We start from the raw sequence: 20,143 nt of genomic DNA on the forward strand, positions 1-20,143 counted from the left end.
GAATTGGAAAAAAAATAAAAATTGCATTAAAAGTTTGTTGACTGAGTTGCCATATTTTTACTGTAAAATCTTGTTTTTAACAGTGTATTAATTTAAATGGAAAATACATTTGTTTTTACGGTAAAAAGAAACTGCCAAAATAGTGAATTGTGAATTATATTTATATAGCGCTTTTCTCTAGTGACTCAAAGCGCTTTACATAGTGAAACCCATGATCTAAGTCACACGTTTAAACCAGTGTCGGTGGCACTGGGAGCAAGTGGGTGAAGTGCCTTGCTCAAGGACACAACAACAGCTGTGACTCGGATGGCAGAAGTGGGGATCGAACCTAGAACCCTCAGGTTGGTGGCACGGCCGCTCTACCAACCGAGCTACGACCGTACTGTTTTTCTATTAACAATATAATGTTGTAAAAACCAATGTAAATTTAACACAAAAATGCTGCAAGCTTTTTCCGTAAAACACCCCCAAGTGGTAGTTTTTTCATTTACCGTAAAATGTTGTACAAAATAAATAAATAAATCAATAAAAAACACTATATTTTACAGTAAAATTTTGTAAATGTAAAGTTTTTAACTGTAAAATCGAAAGTCTACTTCAAACAATTTATATAACTAATAATGAAATCCAGAGGCAAGTTCATACATTATTCACTGTTACAAGCAGCCCTCTGATGGCAGCCATAACTGCCTAACGCTTTTGACCTCCCTCCCTCCCTCCTCAACGACACCTGGAGTCAAACTTTTGCTTGCATGCAGTTCGGCCCCAGTCTATGAACATTACATCATCACACCCAAGACAATGGGCACACACACACCCCACCCCACGCTTTCACCACCGCTTGTTTCCCCTCAGGGTGATGGATGGCTGGCAGCGCTTCATAGCAGCAGTCGCCCTCCAGGGCCCCAACTCCGCGCCCCTCTGTTGCGAGTTGTCGTGATTAAATGCAAAGTGTTTATGTGTGCATTGCATGGAGGTTTTTTCCCACTCCAAACTAGGCCCCCTTAGGAGCCCAGTCTAGATTGTATATTTTTACTCATCTTCTTCCGCAGCGTTTTACCTTTTTCTTATCTTTGTCTAATCTTGAACGGGTTTGTGCTGAAAACACAGTTTCGTTGCACTTGTGCAATGACAATAAAATCCTATCCAATGAAAACCAGTTTGACACGTGTGATGTGATCATATGTCCTGTACAAATTCACTTTAAAAAAAAAAAGAAAAAAAGAAATGTTGGATATTCCTCTTGTTGCCTTACTTGTATTAGACTTGATTAAATGTTTGGGTCGAATGTTATCAAACAAAAACAGTTTTATTTTAAGTAATATAGAAATTGAGCAGATCTGTGTATGTAATTTATGGACGAATGTAGTTAATCATAGAACTGGCATTCAATGTTATTAAAAAAGTATTGATTATTAGAGATGTCCGATAATGGCTTTTTTGCCGATATCCGATATTGTCCAACTCTTAATTACCGATTCCAATATCAACCGATACCAATATATACAGTCATGGAATTAACACATTATTATGCCTAATTTTGTTGTGATGCCCCGCTGGATGCATTAAACAATGTAACAAGGTTTTCCAAAATAAATCAACTCAAGTTATGGAAAAAAATGCCAACATGGCACTGCCATATTTATTATTGAAGTCACAAAGTGCATTATTTTTTTTAACATGCCTCAAAACAGCAGCTTGGAATTTGGGACATGCTATGAGGAGGTTGAGGTGGGGGGGTAGGGGGTAGCGGGGGGTGTATATTGTAGCGTCCCGGAAGAGTTAGTGCTGCAAGGGGTTCTGGGTATTTGTTCTGTTGTGTTTATGTTGTGTTACGGTGCGGATGTTCTCCCGAAATGTGTTTGTCATTCTTGTTTGGTGTGGGTTCACAGTGTGGGGCGTATTTGTAACAGTGTTAAAGTTGTTTATACGGCCACCCTCAGTGTGACCTGTATGGCTGTTGACCAAGTATGCCTTGCATTCACTTGTGTGTGTGAAAAGTCGTAGATATTATGTGATTGGGCCGGCACGCAAAGGCAGTGCCTTTAAGGTTTATTGGCGCTCTGTACTTCTCCCTACGTCCGTGTACACAGCGCCGTTTTAAAAAGTCATAAATTTTACTTTTTGAAACCGATACCGATAATTTCTGATATCACATTTTAAAGCATTTATCGCCGATAATATTGGCAGTCCGATATTATCGGACATCTCTATTGATTATGAATCGACAATCGATTCTGAATCCAATTGTGAACCCCAAGAATCGAATCGAGCGGTGCCCAAAGATTCACAGCTCTAGTTCTAGAAGGAAATGAATACCAGGTGCGTGTTTACCTTCCAGTTGGCAGGAGTGGCCACCTTCTTCTGCGCCGTCAGCTGCAGGGAGTCGATAACTCGCAGCAGCTCGTCAAAGTTCCTCCCCGTGGTGGCGGGATAGAGGATGGACAGCTTCAGTCGCTTATCAGGCCCCACCACAAACACCTGACCCAGCCGGGAACATCAGCCCATGTTTTACTACGCATTTGATGCATTTTTTTTCTCTGTGTGGGATTCGTTCTCACACAGCGAGCGGTGAGCGGGATGCCGTCCTTGTCGATCTCGTCGGGGTCCAACATGCCCAGCTGGGTGGCCAGCTCCCTGGTGCCGTCGGCAATGATGGGGAAGGGGAGAGGACTGGCGGCCTGGCTGTTGAACGCCATCACGTCCTGTGAACACACGGATGTAATGAATATTAGAGATGTCCGATAATGGCTTTTTTGCCGATATCCCATATTCCGAGATTGTCCAACTCTTAATTACCGATTCCGATATCAACCGATACCGATATATACAGTCGTGGAATTAACACATTATTATGCCTAATTTTGTTGTGATGCCCCGCTGGATGCATTAAACAATGTAACAAGGTTTTCCATAATAAATCAACTCAAGTTATGGAAAAAAATGCCAACATGGCACTGCCATTTTTATTATTGAAGTCACAAAGTGCATTATTTTTTTTACCAAGGCCCAAAACAGCAGCTTGGAATTTGGGACATGCTCTCCCTGAGAGAGCATGAGGAGGTTGAGGTGGGCGGGGTTGTGGGGAGGCGAGGTTTAGGAGGTAGCGGGGGGTGTATTTTGTAGCGTCCCGGAAGAGTTAGTGCTGCAATGGGTCGTGGGTATTTGTTCTGTTGTGTTTATGTTGTGTTACGGTGCGGATGTTCTCCCGAAATGTGTTTGTCATTCTTGTTTGGTGTGGGTTCAGTGTGGCGCATATTTGTAACAGTGTTAAAGTTGTTTATACGGACACCCTCAGTGTGACCTGTATGGCTGTTGACCAAGTATGCGTTGCATTCACTTGTGTGTGTGAAAAGCCGTAGATATTATGTGATTGGGCCGGCACGCAAAGGCAGTGCCTTTAAGGTTTTAATGGCGCTCTGTACTTCTCCCTACGTCTGTGTACCACTCCGTACAGCGGCGTTTTAATAAGTCATACATTTTACTTTTTGAAACCGATACCGATCATTTCCGATATCACATTTTAAAGCATTTATCGGCCGATAATATCGGCAGTCCAATATTATCAGACATCTCTAGTGAATATAGATATACAGTATGGACACATAGATTACCGTATTTTCCGGACCAAAGGGCGCACCGGATTATAAGGCGCACTGCTGATGAGCGGGTCTATTCAGGTTTTTTTTCATACAAAAGGCGCACCGGATTACAAGGCGCATTAAAGGGGTCATATTATGATTTTTTTCTAAATGTAAAAGACTTCCTTGTGGTCTACATAACATGTAATGTTGGTTCTTTGCTCAAAATGTTGCATGGATGATGTTTTACAGATCATCTTCATGTAGTTTTCTGACAGTCGCTTCAGGATGCGCCGTTTTGTGGGCGGTCTTATTTACGTGGCTCACCTTCGACAGCGTCTTCCCCCCGTCATCTTTGTTGTAGCGGTGTAGCGTGCAAGGACGGGAGTGGAAGAAGTGTCAAAAGATGGCGCCAACTGTTTTAATGACGTTCAGACTTTACTTCAATCAATAACGGAGCAGCATCTCCTCATCCGTGGCTCACTAGTGCAACAACAGCGCCGTAAATGTGTCCCGCGAAAAACCGTCCTACTACTAAAAGACAAGTTGTCTTGTATGTTCACTATTTCATTTAACCTCTAAAGGCTTAGTGGCCACATGCATGGACAGCACCTTTTAGCTCTTATTTCCAAAATTGTGTACACTACTGAATTGGGGTCTTATGCCGACATATGGACACTACTACTGCCATCTGGTGGTGTCAGAAGAGTATAACATACAATGGAATTTGGAAAAAAAAAGTGTAAAAATAAAAATTTGCATGTCACTAAACATGAAGTACACGTTTGTGTACTTATGGACTAAGTACATCATATTAAAATATGATCTTTAGTTTTTATTCTAATTAGGGTCCAATAAGCCTAAATAGCAAAGAGAAATTTAAAAAAGCATGTAAACAAACAGCATGGGCCTTAAGACGTTAAGGACAAAATTGTAATAATAAACATATGTTTAATGTACCGTAAGATTTTTTGTTGAAATAAAGCCAATAATGACATTTTTTGTGGTCCCCTTTATTTAGAAAAGTATCGAAATACATTTTGGTGCCGGTACCAAAATGTCGGTATCGGAACAACACTAATTAGCCCCTGATATATTCCTAAAAGATCCTCAAATAAATAATTACAAAAGGATAGTTTAATGGTAAATGGCTTATACTTGTATAGCGCTTTTCTACCTTCAAGGTACTCAAAGCGCTTTCACACTATTTCCACATTCACCTATTCTCACACACACACACACACACACACACACACACACACACACACACACACACACACACACACACACACACACACACACACACACACACACACACACACACACACACACACACACACACACACACACACACACACACACACACACACACACACACACACACACACACACACACACACACACACACACACACACACACACATACTGGTTATCATTTGGAATGGGGACCAAGTTTTTGATCATCACTTGTGGGGACCACCCTTTCTACAGGTTGTGGAGGCATAAAAAAAAATGGTGTAAAATGTCCACTGCCCAGTTAGCTCATACACGTCTTTAAATCTCTGGATTGATGAAGTAATGTGCTGATCATTCTTACTGGGGACCCTGGGGAAAAAGAGTTAAAATGGTTCATGGGGACCAAATCTAAATAATTTCGCATAATTCACACAAATTTGTACGTGACTACTGAGGCCCATTTAAAAAGAAAAGAAAGTTCAAATTAAATATGACATGATCCTCAGAATACAGCACTACAGCTGTCCTCTTATAGGAAGTTTCACCAGTAAACATGTTTTATGGGCCAAAGCTTAAAAATCACTTAGGCATCTTCAGAATGGATCTGACTATCATTTAAAAAGGTTTCCCTTTAGGGGACCTGTTTTTTTGTCCCCATACCGTCAGAGGTCCCCTAAAGGTGACTATGTAAACAGAGCGATGTCCCCATTAAGTAAGCATTGCCAGAACACACACACACACTGATGGCGGGAGCCGCCATGCAGACACTAACCACGACCCACCAGGAGCAAGGGTGAAGTGTCTTGCTCAAGGACACACCGGACGTGACTAGGTTGGCAGAAGCGGGGGATCGAACCAGGAACCCTCAGGTTGCTGGCACGGCCACTCTCCCAACTGCGCCACGCCGTCAATTTAAATTAGAAATACAATCAAATAACAGTACAGAATGTATGTATCTTATTACATGAATTCGTTCTTTGTCATTTTAATAAAAACACACGTTTGCGTGTTGAAATTCTCCACAATTTAACCAGGGTTGTTACGTAAGCAGCAGTAAGAACGTTAACGTGGGTCAATGGACAACAGAGCTTTGTAAGAATAGGTTACTTAATGCAGGGTCTTTGGGGTTTTTTGTCCTATTCATTGAACAGCAACACAGTCATCTTTTTCAAAGTAAAGCACAAAAGTGCGTTTTATGTGCGGGTCGTAAAGATTGAAGACGATAAAAGTTTAATAGCTGTGCAGGTTATGGGACTTTGGTGTCTTTTTAAAGCTACCGTGGAGAAGACTAAGATTATTCTATCCAGCAGGAGACGTAACCCTCTGCGTGCATGCGCGTGCGTGCGTGCGTGCGTGTGTGTATTTCTACCCATCTTGAGACATCAACAAGGAAAAGTAGCTTTCATTTGAGGAGGTGTGAACAAGTTATGACATAAATCATGGTCCCAATACAGAAAACCATTGCATCTATTAGAACAGTGTTTTTCAACCACTGTGCCGCGGCACACTAGTGTGCCGTGAGATACAGTCTGGTGTGCCGTGGGAGATGATCTAATTTCACATATTTGGATTAAAAACATTTTTTGCAAACCAGTAATTATAGTCTGCAAATGATGTGTTGTTGTTGTTGAGTGTCGGTGCTGTCTAGAGCTCGGCAGAGTAACCGTGTAATACTCTTCCATATCAGTAGGTGGCAGCCGGTAGTTAATTGCTTTGTAGATGTAAATAAAAAGGTGTCTTATGCTTAAACCAAAAATAAACAAAAGGTGAGTGCCCCTAAGAAAAGGCATTGAAGCTTAGGGAAAGCTATGCATAACGAAACTAAAACTGAACTGGCTACAAAGTCAACAAAAACAGAATGCTGGACGACAGCAAAGACTTACTGTGGAGCAAAGACGGCGTCCACAAAGAACATCCGAACATGACATGACAATCAACAATGTCCCCACAAAGAAGGATAAAAACAACTGAAATAGTCTTGATTGCTAAAACAAAGCAGATGCGGGAAATATCGCTCAAAGGAAAACATGAAACTGCTACAGGAAAATACCAAAAAAACAGAAAAAGCCACCAAAATAGGAGCGCAAGACAAGAACTAAAACACTACACACAGGAAAACAGCAAAAAAGTCTAAATAAGTCAGGGCGTGATGTGACAGGTGGTGACAGTACACCTACTTTGAGACAAGAGCTATAGTAATGCATGCTTGGTTATGCTTTAAAGTCATATCCAACAATTGCGACAATGACTTTTAACTATCAACTGACTTTATTATTTCTGCTGGTGGTGTGCCTGCGGATTTTTTCAACGCAAAAAATGTGCCTTGGCTCAAAAAAGGTTGAAAAACACTCTAATAGAGAGCCAAATACTAGAGTCTGTGAACATTGCTCCAAAGTCAGGATTTTTTTGTTGATTTAATGTGCATACAAACGTAGACGTTGACAGGTGCAAAGGCAGCAATATATGATAAAACAAGACGGAAGCTAAAGAAGGACTTCCCTATTCATCCCCGAAAAAAGCCGCCAGGTGAGGAGCTGATTTTATGACTTCCGGTGCTGACCTAAAACAAACCCGCGTCCCATATGTGACCATAGGATGAACAAATACACTACGGTACTAAGACTATAGTGGCCATTAACAGTTAGCTTCTACAGCTGGGTTGCCCAAAGTGCGTCACAGGGGTCATCTGTGGTCCCTGACTCCTTTGTCATCGGCCTTAAGCACATTACAAAAAGCAAAAAATAGATATTTTAATTTGCACCCCTGGTGGTGAAATCTATCAATATTAGGGTGGTCCCAAAAAGGAGGGATTTTTCAAATTGACTGTGTGTCGCTTTTAAAAGTGCTCCTCCTTTGGTCAACATATGAAACATATGAAATAACAAGTGTGTGTAAAAATTTGAAGTGCTTCCCCCATATGTGAAGTGAATTATATTTATATAGCGCTTTTTCTCTAGTGACTCAAAGCGCTTTACATAGTGAAACCCAATATCTAAGTTACATTTAAACCAGTGTGGGTGGCACTGGGAGCAGGTGGGTAAAGTGTCTTGCCCAAGGACACAATGGCAGTGACTAGGATGGCGGAAGCGGGGATCGAACCTGGAACCCTCAAGTTGCTGGCACGACCACTCTACCAACCGAGCTATACCGCCCCAATATATGTAATAACAAGTGTGTGTAGGAAATTGAAATGTGCCCTCTTTGGCCATAATGTATTTAAATAAATAAATAAATAAATATGTATATAGAGACATACTGTAATAACTTGAAGTAAATAATGAAGATTAAAAAGCAATTACAAACAAAAAATAAAAAACAATAAAATTACGAAAAGCTTATCTTTTTTATATTTGCATAGTATGTATATATTATTCATGTTGTAAATACACATCTTTATATATCTAGAAAGGGTGGTCAGAAAGAGGCAGACATGTCTAAAGAAGGTAAAAAATACAACAATGTGTGTGTGTGTGTGTGTGATGTGTGTGTGTGTGTTCCACCTTGCCCCAGTTGCGGTGGTCCTCCACGTTGTCCACGGACAAGGCGATCATCTTCACGCCGCGCTTGGTGAACTTGTCGCTGATGTTGGCGGCGCAGGCCAGCTCGGTGGTGCAGACGGGTGTGAAGTCCTTCGGGTGGGAGAACAGCATGCCCCACCTGCCCGTTGAGAGAGGTGAAGGTGAGAGGTTAGTCTGACGTCATCATCAGCAAGACCTTCTCTGAACACTGTCGTGGCGTAAAATCCCCACTTGAGCCGACCTGATAACTACAATAATTACATACAAAACCTAAAAGCAGTGAAGTTGTCACGTTGTGTAAATGGTAAATCAAAACAGAATACAATGATTTGCAAATCCTTTTCAACTTATATTCAATTGAATAGACTGCAAAGACAAGATATTTAATGTTCGAACTGGTAAACTTAATTTTGTTGCAAATATTACCTCATTTGGAATTTAATGCCTGCAACCTGTTGCAAAAAAGCTGGCACAAGTGGCAAAAAAGCCTGAGAAAGTTGAGGAATGCTCATCAAACACTTATTTGGAACATCCCACAGGTGAACAGGCTAATTGGGAACAGGTGGGTGCCATGATTGGGTATAAAAGCAGCTTCCATGAAATGCTCAGTCATTCACAAACAAGGATGGGGCGAGGGTCACCGCTTTGTCAACAAATGTGTGAGCAAATTGTCCGACAGTTTAAGAACAACATTTCTCAACCAGCTATTGCAAGGAATTTAGGGATTTCACCATCTACGGTCCGTAATATCATCAAAAGGTTCAGAAAATCTAGAGAAATCACTGCACGTAAGCGGCAAGGCCAAAAACCAACACTGAATGCCCGTGACCTTCGATCCCTCAGGCAATACTGCATCAAAAAGCGACATCAGTGTGTAAAGGATATCACCACACGGGTTCAGGAACACTTCAGAAAACCACTGTCAGTAACTACAGTTGGTCGCTACATCTGTAAGTGCAAGTTAAAACTCCACTATGCAAAGCGAAAGCCATTTATCAACAACACCCAGAAACGCCGCCAGCTTCACTGGGCCCGAGCTCATCTAAGATGGACCGATGCAAAGTTTACTGAGTGTTATTAAAAGGAAAAGCCATGTACCACAGTGGTAAAAATTAAAAGCCTTATATAAGTGTTATAATGAAGGCAACACATGATGTAAGTGTCCATATTAGCCTACTATCAACAAATCTTCATTGACAGAAATGTTGCATTTAAATTTTTATTCTACACATTTTTGCAACATTGGAAATCATTAGTAAAATGGAGGCTTCTCACAGGATGAGATAACTTCTGGAAATTACTGGCTCAGAATGGCCAAAGGTATAGATGTGTGTGTCCAAGTTAAAGGAAACGGCAGGCTGTGTTCTTCTAATGGATTTACTTTGCAAACTGGGTAATGTTTGCTGTGGTCTGGAACAACATGGCACACAAACAACTACGAGAAATGCAGCCAATATTACATACAGATAATGTGTCATGAGACATGCAAATATAAATTAAATACACAGAGGACATAAGTAAAGGATATTAAATGAGCTCAAATATAGCTACAAACGAGGCATAATGATGCAATATGTACATACAGCTAGCCTAAATAGCATGTTAGCATCGATTACCTTGCAGTCGTGCATTGACCAAATATGCCTGATTAGCACTCCACACAAGTCAATAACATCAATAAAGCTCACCTTTGGCATATAACACGTCTTTCTGTGGCAGCATTGGAGAAAGTTGCACATGTAAACAAACTAAGATGAGTTCAAGGATCGCTGAAATTAGTAGGACAAAACGGTGCTTGCCAAATACTCTCATCAGTGAAGCATGTATAACAAACAGTGGGATTTCTAACAATTAGGAAGGTTTGTGTCATGTTTGTTCTCCTACAGAAAATATATTAAAACCAAAAATATATTTTTTTCTTCATCTTTTTTCCATTTTCACACATCTCTGAAAGAGGTCCAGGGAGCCACTAGGGCGGATGAGGCTCTAGAGCAGTGTTTTTCGACCACTAGTGTGCCGTTAGATATTGTCTGGTGTGCCGTGGGAAATTATGCAACTTCACCTAATTGGTCCAGAAAAATATTATTTGCAAATCAATAATTATAATCTGCAAATAATGCGCCGTTGTCTAGTGTCTGTGCTGTGTAGAGCTCGGCATGGTAACCATGTAAAACTCCATATCAGTACGTGGCAGCAAGTAGTTCATTGCTTTGTAGAAGTCAGAACGCGTCGAGGATGGTTTGTCGTGATCCCAATATGCAGAGCACAGCAGGAGACGGCGTGCAGGTAAAAAGGTATTTAACGCTTAAACCAAAAATGAACCAAACGGAAAGGAAAAGGCAATGAAGCGTAGGGATGGCTATGCAAAATGAAAGTAAAACTGAACTGGCTACAAAGTAAACAAAAAACAGAATGCTGGACGACAGCAAAGACTTACAGCGTGTGGAGCAGAGACGGCGTCCACAAAGTACATCCGTACATGACATGACAATCAACAATGTCCCCGCAAAGAAGGAAAGCGTCCGCACAACTGAAATAGTCTTGTTTGCCAATAGCACTCAAAGGAAGGCGTGAAGCTGCTACAGGAGAACACCAACAAAACAGGAAGAGCCACCAAAATAACAGCGCAAGACAAGAACCAAAACACTACATGCAGGAAAACAACAACAAACTCAAAATAAAGCACGACAACCTGGTGGAGTTTCATTTTTTTAACCTTTTCTGCTGGTGGTGTGCCTCCGTATTTTTTTTTAATGATAAAAAAGACTTCTATGGAAATACAAGAACCGAGACTCAGATTTCCCTCGCCCGGACGCGGGTCACCGGGGCCCCCCTCTGGAGCCAGGCCCGGAGTTGGGGCACGACGGCGAGCGCCTGGTGGCCGGGCCTGTCCCCATGGGGCCCGGCCGGGCACAGGCCGAAGAGGCAACGTGGGTCCCCCCTCCAATGGGCTCACCACCCATAGCAGGGGCCATAGAGGTCGGGTGCAATGTGAGCTGGGCGGCAGCCGAAGGCAGGGCACTTGGCGGTCCGATCCTCGGCTACAGAAGCTAGCTCTTGGGACGTGGAACGTCACCTCGCTGGGGGGGAAGGAGCCTGAGCTAGTGCGCGAGGTGGAGAAGTTCCGGCTAGATATAGTCGGACTCACTTCGAAGCACAGCAAGGGCTCCGGAACCAGTTCTCTCGAGAGGGGATGGACTCTCTTTCACTCTGGCGTTGCCGGCAGTGAGAGGCGACGGGCTGGGGTGGCAATTCTTGTTGCCCCCCGGCTCAGAACCTGCATGTTGGAGTTCAACCCGGTGGACGAGAGGGTAGCTTCCCTCCGCCTTTGGGTGGGGGGACGGGTCCTGACTGTTGTTTGCGCTTACGCGCCAAACAGCAGCTCAGAGTACCCACCCTTTTTGGATTCACTCGAGGGAGTACTTGAGGGTGCTCCCCCGGGTGATTCCCTCGTTCTACTGGGGGACTTCAACGCTCATATTGGCAACGACAGTGAAACCTGGAGAGGCGTGATTGGTAAGAATGGCTGCCCGGATCAGAACCCGAGTGGTGTTTTGTTATTGGACTTTTGTGCCCGTCACGGATTGTCCATAACGAACACCATGTTCAAGCATAAGGGTGTCCATATGTGCACTTGGCACCAGGACACCCTGGGCCGCAGTTCCATGATCGACTTTGTAGTTGTGTCATCGGATTTGCGGCCTCATGTTTTGGACACTCGGGTAAAGAGAGGGGCGGAGCTTTCTACCGATCACCACCTGGTGGTGAGTTGGCTGCGATGGTGGGGGAGGATGCCGGACAGACGTGGCAGGCCCAAATGCATTGTGAGGGTTTGCTGGGAACGTCTGGCAGAGTCTCCTGTCAGAGAGAGTTTCAATTCCCACCTCCGGAAGAACTTTGAACATGTCACGAGGGAGGTGCTGGACATTGAGTACGAGTGGACCATGTTCCGCACCTCTATTGTCGAGGCGGCTGATTGGAGCTGTGGCCGCAAGGTAGTTGGTGCCTGTCGTGGCGGCAATCCTAGAACCCGTTGGTGGACACCGGCGGTGAGGGATGCCGTCAAGCTGAAGAAGGAGTCCTATCGGGTTCTTTTGGCTCATAGGACTCCTGAGGCAGCGGACAGGTACCGACAGGCCAAGCGGTGTGCGGCTTCAGCGGTCGCGGAGGCAAAAACTCGGACATGGGAGGAGTTCGGGGAAGCCATGGAAAACGACTTCCGGACGGCTTCGAAGCGATTCTGGACCACCATCCGCCGCCTCAGGAAGGGGAAGCAGTGCACTATCAACACCGTGTATGGTGAGGATGGTGTTCTGCTGACCTCGACTGCGGATGTTGTGGATCGGTGGAGGGAATACTTCGAAGACCTCCTCAATCCCACCAACACGTCTTCCTATGAGGAAGCAGTGCCTGGGGAATCTGTGGTGGGCTCTCCTATTTCTGGGGCTGAAGTTGCTGAGGTAGTTAAAAATCTCCTCGGTGGCAAGGCCCGGGGGTGGATGAGATCCGCCCGGAGTTCCTTAAGGCTCTGGATGCTGTGGGGCTGTCTTGGTTGACAAGACTCTGCAGCATCGCGTGGACATCGGGGGCGGTACCTCTGGATTGGCAGACCGGGGTGGTGGTTCCTCTCTTTAAGAAGGGGAACCGGAGGGTGTGTTCTAACTATCGTGGGATCACACTCCTCAGCCTTCCCGGTAAGGTCTATTCAGGTGTGCTGGAGAGGAGGCTACGCCGGATAGTCGAACCTCGGATTCAGGAGGAACAGTGTGGTTTTCGTCCTGGTCGTGGAACTGTGGACCAGCTCTATACTCTCGGCAGGGTCCTTGAGGGTGCACGGGTGTTTGCCCAACCAGTCTACATGTGTTTTGTGGACTTGGAGAAGGCATTCGACCGTGTCCCTCGGGAAGTCCTGTGGAGAGTGCTCAGAGAGTATGGGGTATCGGACTGTCTGATTGTGGTGGTCCGCTCCCTGTATGATCAGTGTCAGAGCTTGGTCCGCATTGCCGGCAGTAAGTCGGACACGTTTCCAGTGAGGGTTGGACTCCGCCAAGGCTGCCCTTTGTCACCGATTCTGTTCATAACTTTTATGGACAGAATTTCTAGGCGCAGTCAAGGCGTTGAGGGGATCCGGTTTGGTGGCTGCAGGATTAGGTCTCTGCTTTTTGCAGATGATGTGGTCCTGATGGCTTCATCTGGCCAGGATCTTCAGCTCTCACTGAATCGGTTCGCAGCTGAGTGTGAAGCGACTGGGATGAGAATCAGCACCTCCAAGTCCGAGTCCATGGTTCTCGCCCGGAAAAGGGTGGAGTGCCATCTCCGGGTTGGGGAGGAGATCTTGCCCCAGGTGGAGGAGTTCAAGTACCTCGGAGTCTTGTTCACGAGTGAGGGAAGAGTGGATCGTGAGATCGACAGGCGGATCGGTGCGGCGTCTTCAGTAATGCGGACGCTGTATCGGTCTGTTGTGGTGAAGAAGGAGCTGAGCCGCAAGGCAAAGCTCTCAATCTACCGGTCGATCTACGTTCCCATCCTCACCTATGGTCATGAGCTTTGGGTTATGACCGAAAGGACAAGATCACGGGTACAAGCGGCCGAAATGAGTTTCCTCCGCCGGGTGGCGGGTCTCTCCCTTAGAGATAGGGTGAGAAGCTCTGTCATCCGGGAGGAGCTCAAAGTAAAGCCACTGCTCCTCCACATCGAGAGGAGCCAGATGAGGTGGTTCGGGCATCTGGTCAGGATGCCACCCGAACGCCTCCCTAGGGAGGTGTTTAGGGCACGTCTGACCGGTAAGAGGCCACGGGGAAGACCCAGGACACGTTGGGAAGACTATGTCTCCCGGTTGGCCTGGGAACGCCTCGGGATCCCCCGGGAAGAGCTGGACGAAGTGGCTGGGGAGAGGGAAGTCTGGGCTTCCCTGCTTAGGCTGCTGCCCCCGCGACCCGACCTCGGATAAGCGGAGGAAGATGGATGGATGGATGGATGGATAAAAACTGTGCCTTGACTCAAAAAAGGTTGAAAAACACGGACTACTGACCCCCGAACTAGACGAAAATTAAATGTATTTCGATGACTAAAACTACGAGCAGAACTGCAGTCAAAATCACCACACAATGGAAGCGCCACTAAATCCTCTGTCGGTACGGATCGTAGTTGGAATGACTAATCCTTTAAAGCATAATTGCTCCGTGCAGTCACAAGAGTTTGCAGCCTCACAAACTTCACAAAAGTCACCCAACACATGAAACATCATGCTTGTTATTCACATGATTAAGCAATGCAGTAGAAGAATCTTCCTGTTTCTTAGCGCACGCCTGCACAGGTACAAATGAAGAAACTATTTAAATATTTGTTCTATGAAAATCTAATGAAACTGAAGAAAATGGTTCATCAGGATATAATGACTTAATGTCTGCCATTTACCATCTTGGAATGGCAACTGCACACAAAGGTAATACTTGCAAATGAGACTCAGAAGTGTAAGAAATCAAGAAATAACGAGACAACACAGTTATTATATCCATTCATCCATTTTCTACCGCTTGTCCCTTTTGGGGTCGCGGGGGGTGCTGGAGCCTATCTCAGCTGCATTCGGGCGGAAGGCAGTGTACACCCTGGACAAGTCGCCACCTCATCGCAGGGCCCAGTTATTATATATTATATAATATTATTATTATTATTATTATTATTATATGTTATGTGGGGCGGCGTGGCGCGGTTGGGAGAGTAGCCGTGCCAGCAACCTGAGGGTTCCTGGTTCGATCCCCACCTACCCCCTTGAGCAAGACACTTCACCCTTGCTCCTGATGGGTGGTGGTTAGGGCCTTGAATGGCAGCAGCGCCCGCCATCTGTGTGTGAATGTGTGTGTGAATGGGTGAATGTGGAAATAGTGTCAAAGCGCTTTGAATACCTTGAAGGTAGAAAAGCGCTATACAAGTATAACCCATTTACCATTTATATATTAAAGTCAAATATAAAAATGTTATTTTATCATCACACAAATGAACATTTATTAACACATGAACACACACAAAAGTACTACAAATTGGTACCGTTAAACACTAGCATTGATTCCAAGCTACAGAGAATTGGTACCGTATCGATTCAAATGTGGAAGGTATCATTCCATAAAACATTGTGCGTGGAAAAACTTGTCCCGTTTATCCGTGTATCATTCCGCAGACTCAGGACCCGAATCAAAGAACCCCACGCGTTGGTGACTTTATATTTCTATTAAGTACAACTGCATAATAAACAAACATGGGGCCGAAGAGAGTTGTGAGTGGCAGCACCTTCGTGAATACGTTTTATGTATCTATTTCATTTATCATTTATATGCATGTCTGCATGTCAAATGAGAATGATTCTCTATGAAATGTGTTTTTGTAAATATCGTGTCTGAAATTGATGAATCGGATGGACGGTGTTTATTTTGGAACAGACGACTAACACACAAAAAACAAGGTACAGCTGGCTCACTTTTAGTTTAGTTGACTTTGATTGATTGAAACTTTTATTAGTAGATTGCACAGTCAGGGTTTCCCACACATTCATTTATTTGTGGCGGCCCACCACGAAAGAATTACGTCCGCCACAAATAAATAAATAAATAAAATTTTAAAAAATGTTGTTTTTTTTTTGTTTTTTTTTGTCCTCTCCAGCTTCTCAGGCAAATCATATAGTTGATGTAGATGCCCATATCGGCTGTTCAGATTTACTTTACAAAAGAGAAGTGTAGGATACTTCTCTTGTTGCCTTATTTGTATTTGACTTTATTAAATGTATTTATATTAGAAAGACAACGTGTGTATATAACAAAGGATGCAAAGTCTGCAGGCAGTAGGAAACACATGGTTAAGTGTAGGGAGTAAAACTGATGGCAGGCTAAAGTTCAAGATTTTTGGAGCTCTTTGTTCAGTGGATCAGATGTTTGATGAAGCTCTGTGTCTATCTACCACCACTACTGTTTTCTGTTTATTTGTTACTGACTGTGGCAGGACACCTCTGCCTCTGTTTCACTTTATGTTGCTGGTAAATAATATGGTTGTAGTAGTAGGCTAAAGTTAAATTATTTAGTATGCACTAATTAAAGGGGCAGAGCTTTGAGACATTTTAGCTTTTATATTTTATAAGATATATTTTTTGTAAGAACCACAATTAATAAATATATTTCAGTGAATAACTTATTTTTCAAATCTGTATATAAATATGTAAATAAAGTGTTGTAATTATATTGTAAAATGGATGGATGGACGTTTAAAACAAAACTGTTATTATTAAATAGTAAGTATACATTTTGTTAGCCTTTTTAGAGAAAATCAAATCATTGTAGTAAATTATGCAAATTACTCGATGATGTCATGGTGACCACGCCTATAACCACGCCCCCATCACCACATGTATCTTGGCAGTTCATAGGAAACACTGACAGTACAGTACATATTACGTACAATTGACCACTAAATGGTAACACCCGAATAAGTTTTTCAACTTGTTTAAGTCGGGGTCCAAGTAAATCAATTCATGGTACAAATATATACTATCAGCATAATACAGTCATCACACAAGTTAATCATCAGAGTATATACTTTGAATTATTTACGTTATTTACATTATATACAATCTGGGGGGGTGGGATGTGGAGGGTTGATATCAGCACTTCAGTCATCAACAATTGCATCATCAGAGAAATGGACATTGAAACAGTGTAGGACTGACTTGGTAGGATATGTACAGCGAGCAGTGGAGCATAGTGAGATCAGAAATTTACAATCCGGGGGAGGTAGGATGAGGAGGGGGGAGGGTGTTAGTCAAGGGTTAAAGTTGCCTGGGGGTGTTCTTTTAGTGCGGTTTTGAAGGAGGATAGAGATGCCCTTTCTTTTACACCTGTTGGGAGTGCATTCCACATTGATGTGGCATAGAAAGAGAATGAGTTAAGACCTTTGTTAGATCGGAATCTGGGTTTAACGTGGTTAGTGGAGCTCCCCCTGGTGTTGTGGTTATGGCGGTCATTTACGTTAAGGAAGTAGTTTGACATGTACTTCGGTATCAGGGAGGTGTAGCGGATTTTATAGACTAGGCTCAGTGCAAGTTGTTTTACTCTGTCCTCCACCCTGAGCCAGCCCACTTTGGAGAAGTGGGTAGGAGTGAGGTGTGATCTGGGGTGGAGGTCTAGAAGTAATCTGACTAGCTTGTTCTGGGATGTTTGGAGTCTAGAATTGAGGGTTTTGGAGGTGCCAGGGTACCAGGAGGTGCATGCGTAATCGAAAAAGGGTTGAATGAGAGTTCCCGCTAGAATCCTCATGGTGCTTTTGTTCACCAGAGAGGAGATTCTGTAGAGAAATCTCGTTCGTTGGTTGACCTTTCTGATTACCTTGGTTGCCATTTTATCACAGGAAACATAAACTAGATTAGGGGTCAGCAACCCAAAATGTTGAAAGAGCCATATTGGACCAAAAATACAAATACATGTGAATTAATTTCTGATTTTCTGCGACCCCAAAAGTGACAAGCGGTAGAAAATGGATGGATGGCTGGCTGGCTGTTTAGAATTGTCCAGAAAGCCTATCATGACACAACAGTTTCTACCCCGATAGACAAGTCATGCTTGCATAAGGCTGCAACGTCGTTAAAGCAGTGGAATTAAGGTCAAAGTGTGTCAGAAACCAGTAAAAATATATATATATATATTTGAAACAATTAAGAGTTTTTGTACCCAAAAATCCACTTTCGTCGTTAAAACAGTTGAGAGCTTGCGCCATCATTACTCATACAGAGTGAACATGCACTTACGAGCTGCCCAGGAAGTCGTGGAATTTAATCCTGCCGATGGTGGTTTCGGCCTCAAAGTTGGGGAATTCATCCCCGAGCAGAATTCCAGGCATGAGCGGAGGTTGTGTGTGTGTCCAGGCGGGAGAAAGACAACTGATGTGCGGCTTCAAGAGGATCAACCTGCCCCGGTGTATGCTAGTAGCAATGCCGCGTGCGCATACCCGGAAGTGGGCGTGACTTGGGAAACTTGAGTGGACCAATGAGAGGGCAGCTTTTTTTTCTTAACAAAACAGTCAAGTCAGGTCAGGTCAGGGGCATGTTGATACAGTGATGATTAGTACATCATTTATACTCACATATGTGTTATTATTTTATGAACTAATAAAATAGTGTTGCTTGTCACGAATATTAAATAGGATAAATTAAATACACATTTTTATGGAGGTGAATTTGTGTCTTTACACACAAAATTTCCATCCATCCATCCATTTTCTACCGCTTGTCCCGTTCGGGGTCGCGGGGGGTGCTGGAGCCTATCTCAGCCGCATTCGGGCGGAAGGCGGGGTACACCCTGGACAAGTCGCCACCTCATCACAGGGCCAACACAGATAGACAGACAACATTTACACACCAGGGCCATTTTAGTGTTGCCAATCAACCTATCCCCAGGTGCACGTCTTTGGAGGTGGGATGAAGCCAGAATACCCGGAGGGAAACCACGCAGTCACGGGGAGAACATGCAAACTCCACACAGAAAGATCCCGAGCGCAGGATCCAACCCAGGACCTTCGTATTGTGAGGCAGACGCACTAACCCCTCTACCACCGTGCTGCCCGACACAGAATTTATGAAACCTAATTTTTTGGGTTTGACATTTGTCAACTGATTTATTTTTTTTACATTAAATTATTCTGACAATTTAATGGGCAAAATGTCCATCCCTCCATCTTCTTATGCTAATCCGAGGTAGGGTCGCGGGGGAAGCAGCCTAAGCAGGGAAGCCCAGACTTCGGTGCATTTACACTGTTCATTCAAGTGTTGATTAATGTGCACTTTCACAATTAAATGCATGAAATACAACACAATACAAACTAAAAGAACACCTCCAGGCAGCTACAACCCTAGCCTAACCCCCTCCCCCCACCACATCCCACCTCCCTGGATTGTAAATAATCAAATGTATATACTTGTTCTTATGCTTTCTGAGCTCACTATGTTCACCGCTCGCTGGACATATCCTACCAAGTGAGACCTTCACTGTTACAATGTCCATTTCTCAGATGATAAACTTGTATGATAACTGAAATATGCTGATAGCAACCTAACCCTACCCACCACCATCCCACCCCCCAGATTGTAAATAATTAAATGCATATACTCTGATGATTAACTTGTATGATGACTCTATTATGCTGATAGTATTTATTTTTGCCATGAATTAATTAACGTGGACCCCAACTTAAACAAGTTATAAATATGTTGAAAAACTTATTGGGGTGCTACCATTTAGTGGTCAATTGTACAAAATATGTACTGTACTGTGCAATCTACTAATAAAAGTTTCAATCAATCAATACTCCCCTCTCCCCAGCTCTTCCAGGGGGTCTAAGGCGTTCCCAGACCAGCTGGGAGACATATAGTCTCTCCAACGTGGCCTAGGTTTTTCCCATGGCCTCCTACTGGTCGGACGTGCCTGGAAAAATACCTCCCTGGGTAAGCAAAATTGTTGAAAAGCATTCAGTTTATCAAAATACAGTGTTTTATAATTCACTATGTAAAAATTCAGTGTAAAAAAAAAAATCAGTGTGCCAAAATTTAGTGTAAAAAAAAAAAAATCACTGCAGACCCTCTCTCAAACTTGACACCTCATTGGCAGGTTCTTAGACATAATATATTGCTTCAGTCGGAATTTACCAGAAGTGGCTCTTGAACAAAAATTTCTGCACTAAATTTTTTTATGCGCTGAATTTTTCATGCTGACTTTTAAAAAAAATAATATTTATTTATTCATTTGATAGGGAAATCATAATACAGGAACTAAG

At 43.5% G+C, this 20,143-nt stretch overlaps 1 protein-coding gene across 1 annotated transcript in view; it reads right to left on the bottom strand.

Annotated features, from left to right (window-relative positions):
* Positions 1 to 18,317, bottom strand: part of prdx6 (peroxiredoxin 6) — a 26,849-nt gene extending 8,532 nt beyond the window's left edge. Inside the window, exons 1-4 of the mRNA XM_062039431.1 lie at positions 18,123 to 18,317; positions 8,318 to 8,474; positions 2,562 to 2,705; positions 2,335 to 2,481 (exon numbers count right to left, since the gene is read on the bottom strand). Coding sequence (XP_061895415.1) covers positions 2,335 to 2,481; positions 2,562 to 2,705; positions 8,318 to 8,474; positions 18,123 to 18,214 — 540 coding nt within the window. The 5' untranslated portion in view covers positions 18,215 to 18,317. The remainder of the gene's footprint in view (positions 1 to 2,334; positions 2,482 to 2,561; positions 2,706 to 8,317; positions 8,475 to 18,122) is intronic.
* Positions 18,318 to 20,143: the final 1,826 nt, after the last annotated feature.

This window comes from Entelurus aequoreus, linkage group LG27, assembly GCF_033978785.1.
Source record: "Entelurus aequoreus isolate RoL-2023_Sb linkage group LG27, RoL_Eaeq_v1.1, whole genome shotgun sequence".
Lineage (NCBI taxonomy): Eukaryota > Metazoa > Chordata > Actinopteri > Syngnathiformes > Syngnathidae > Entelurus > Entelurus aequoreus.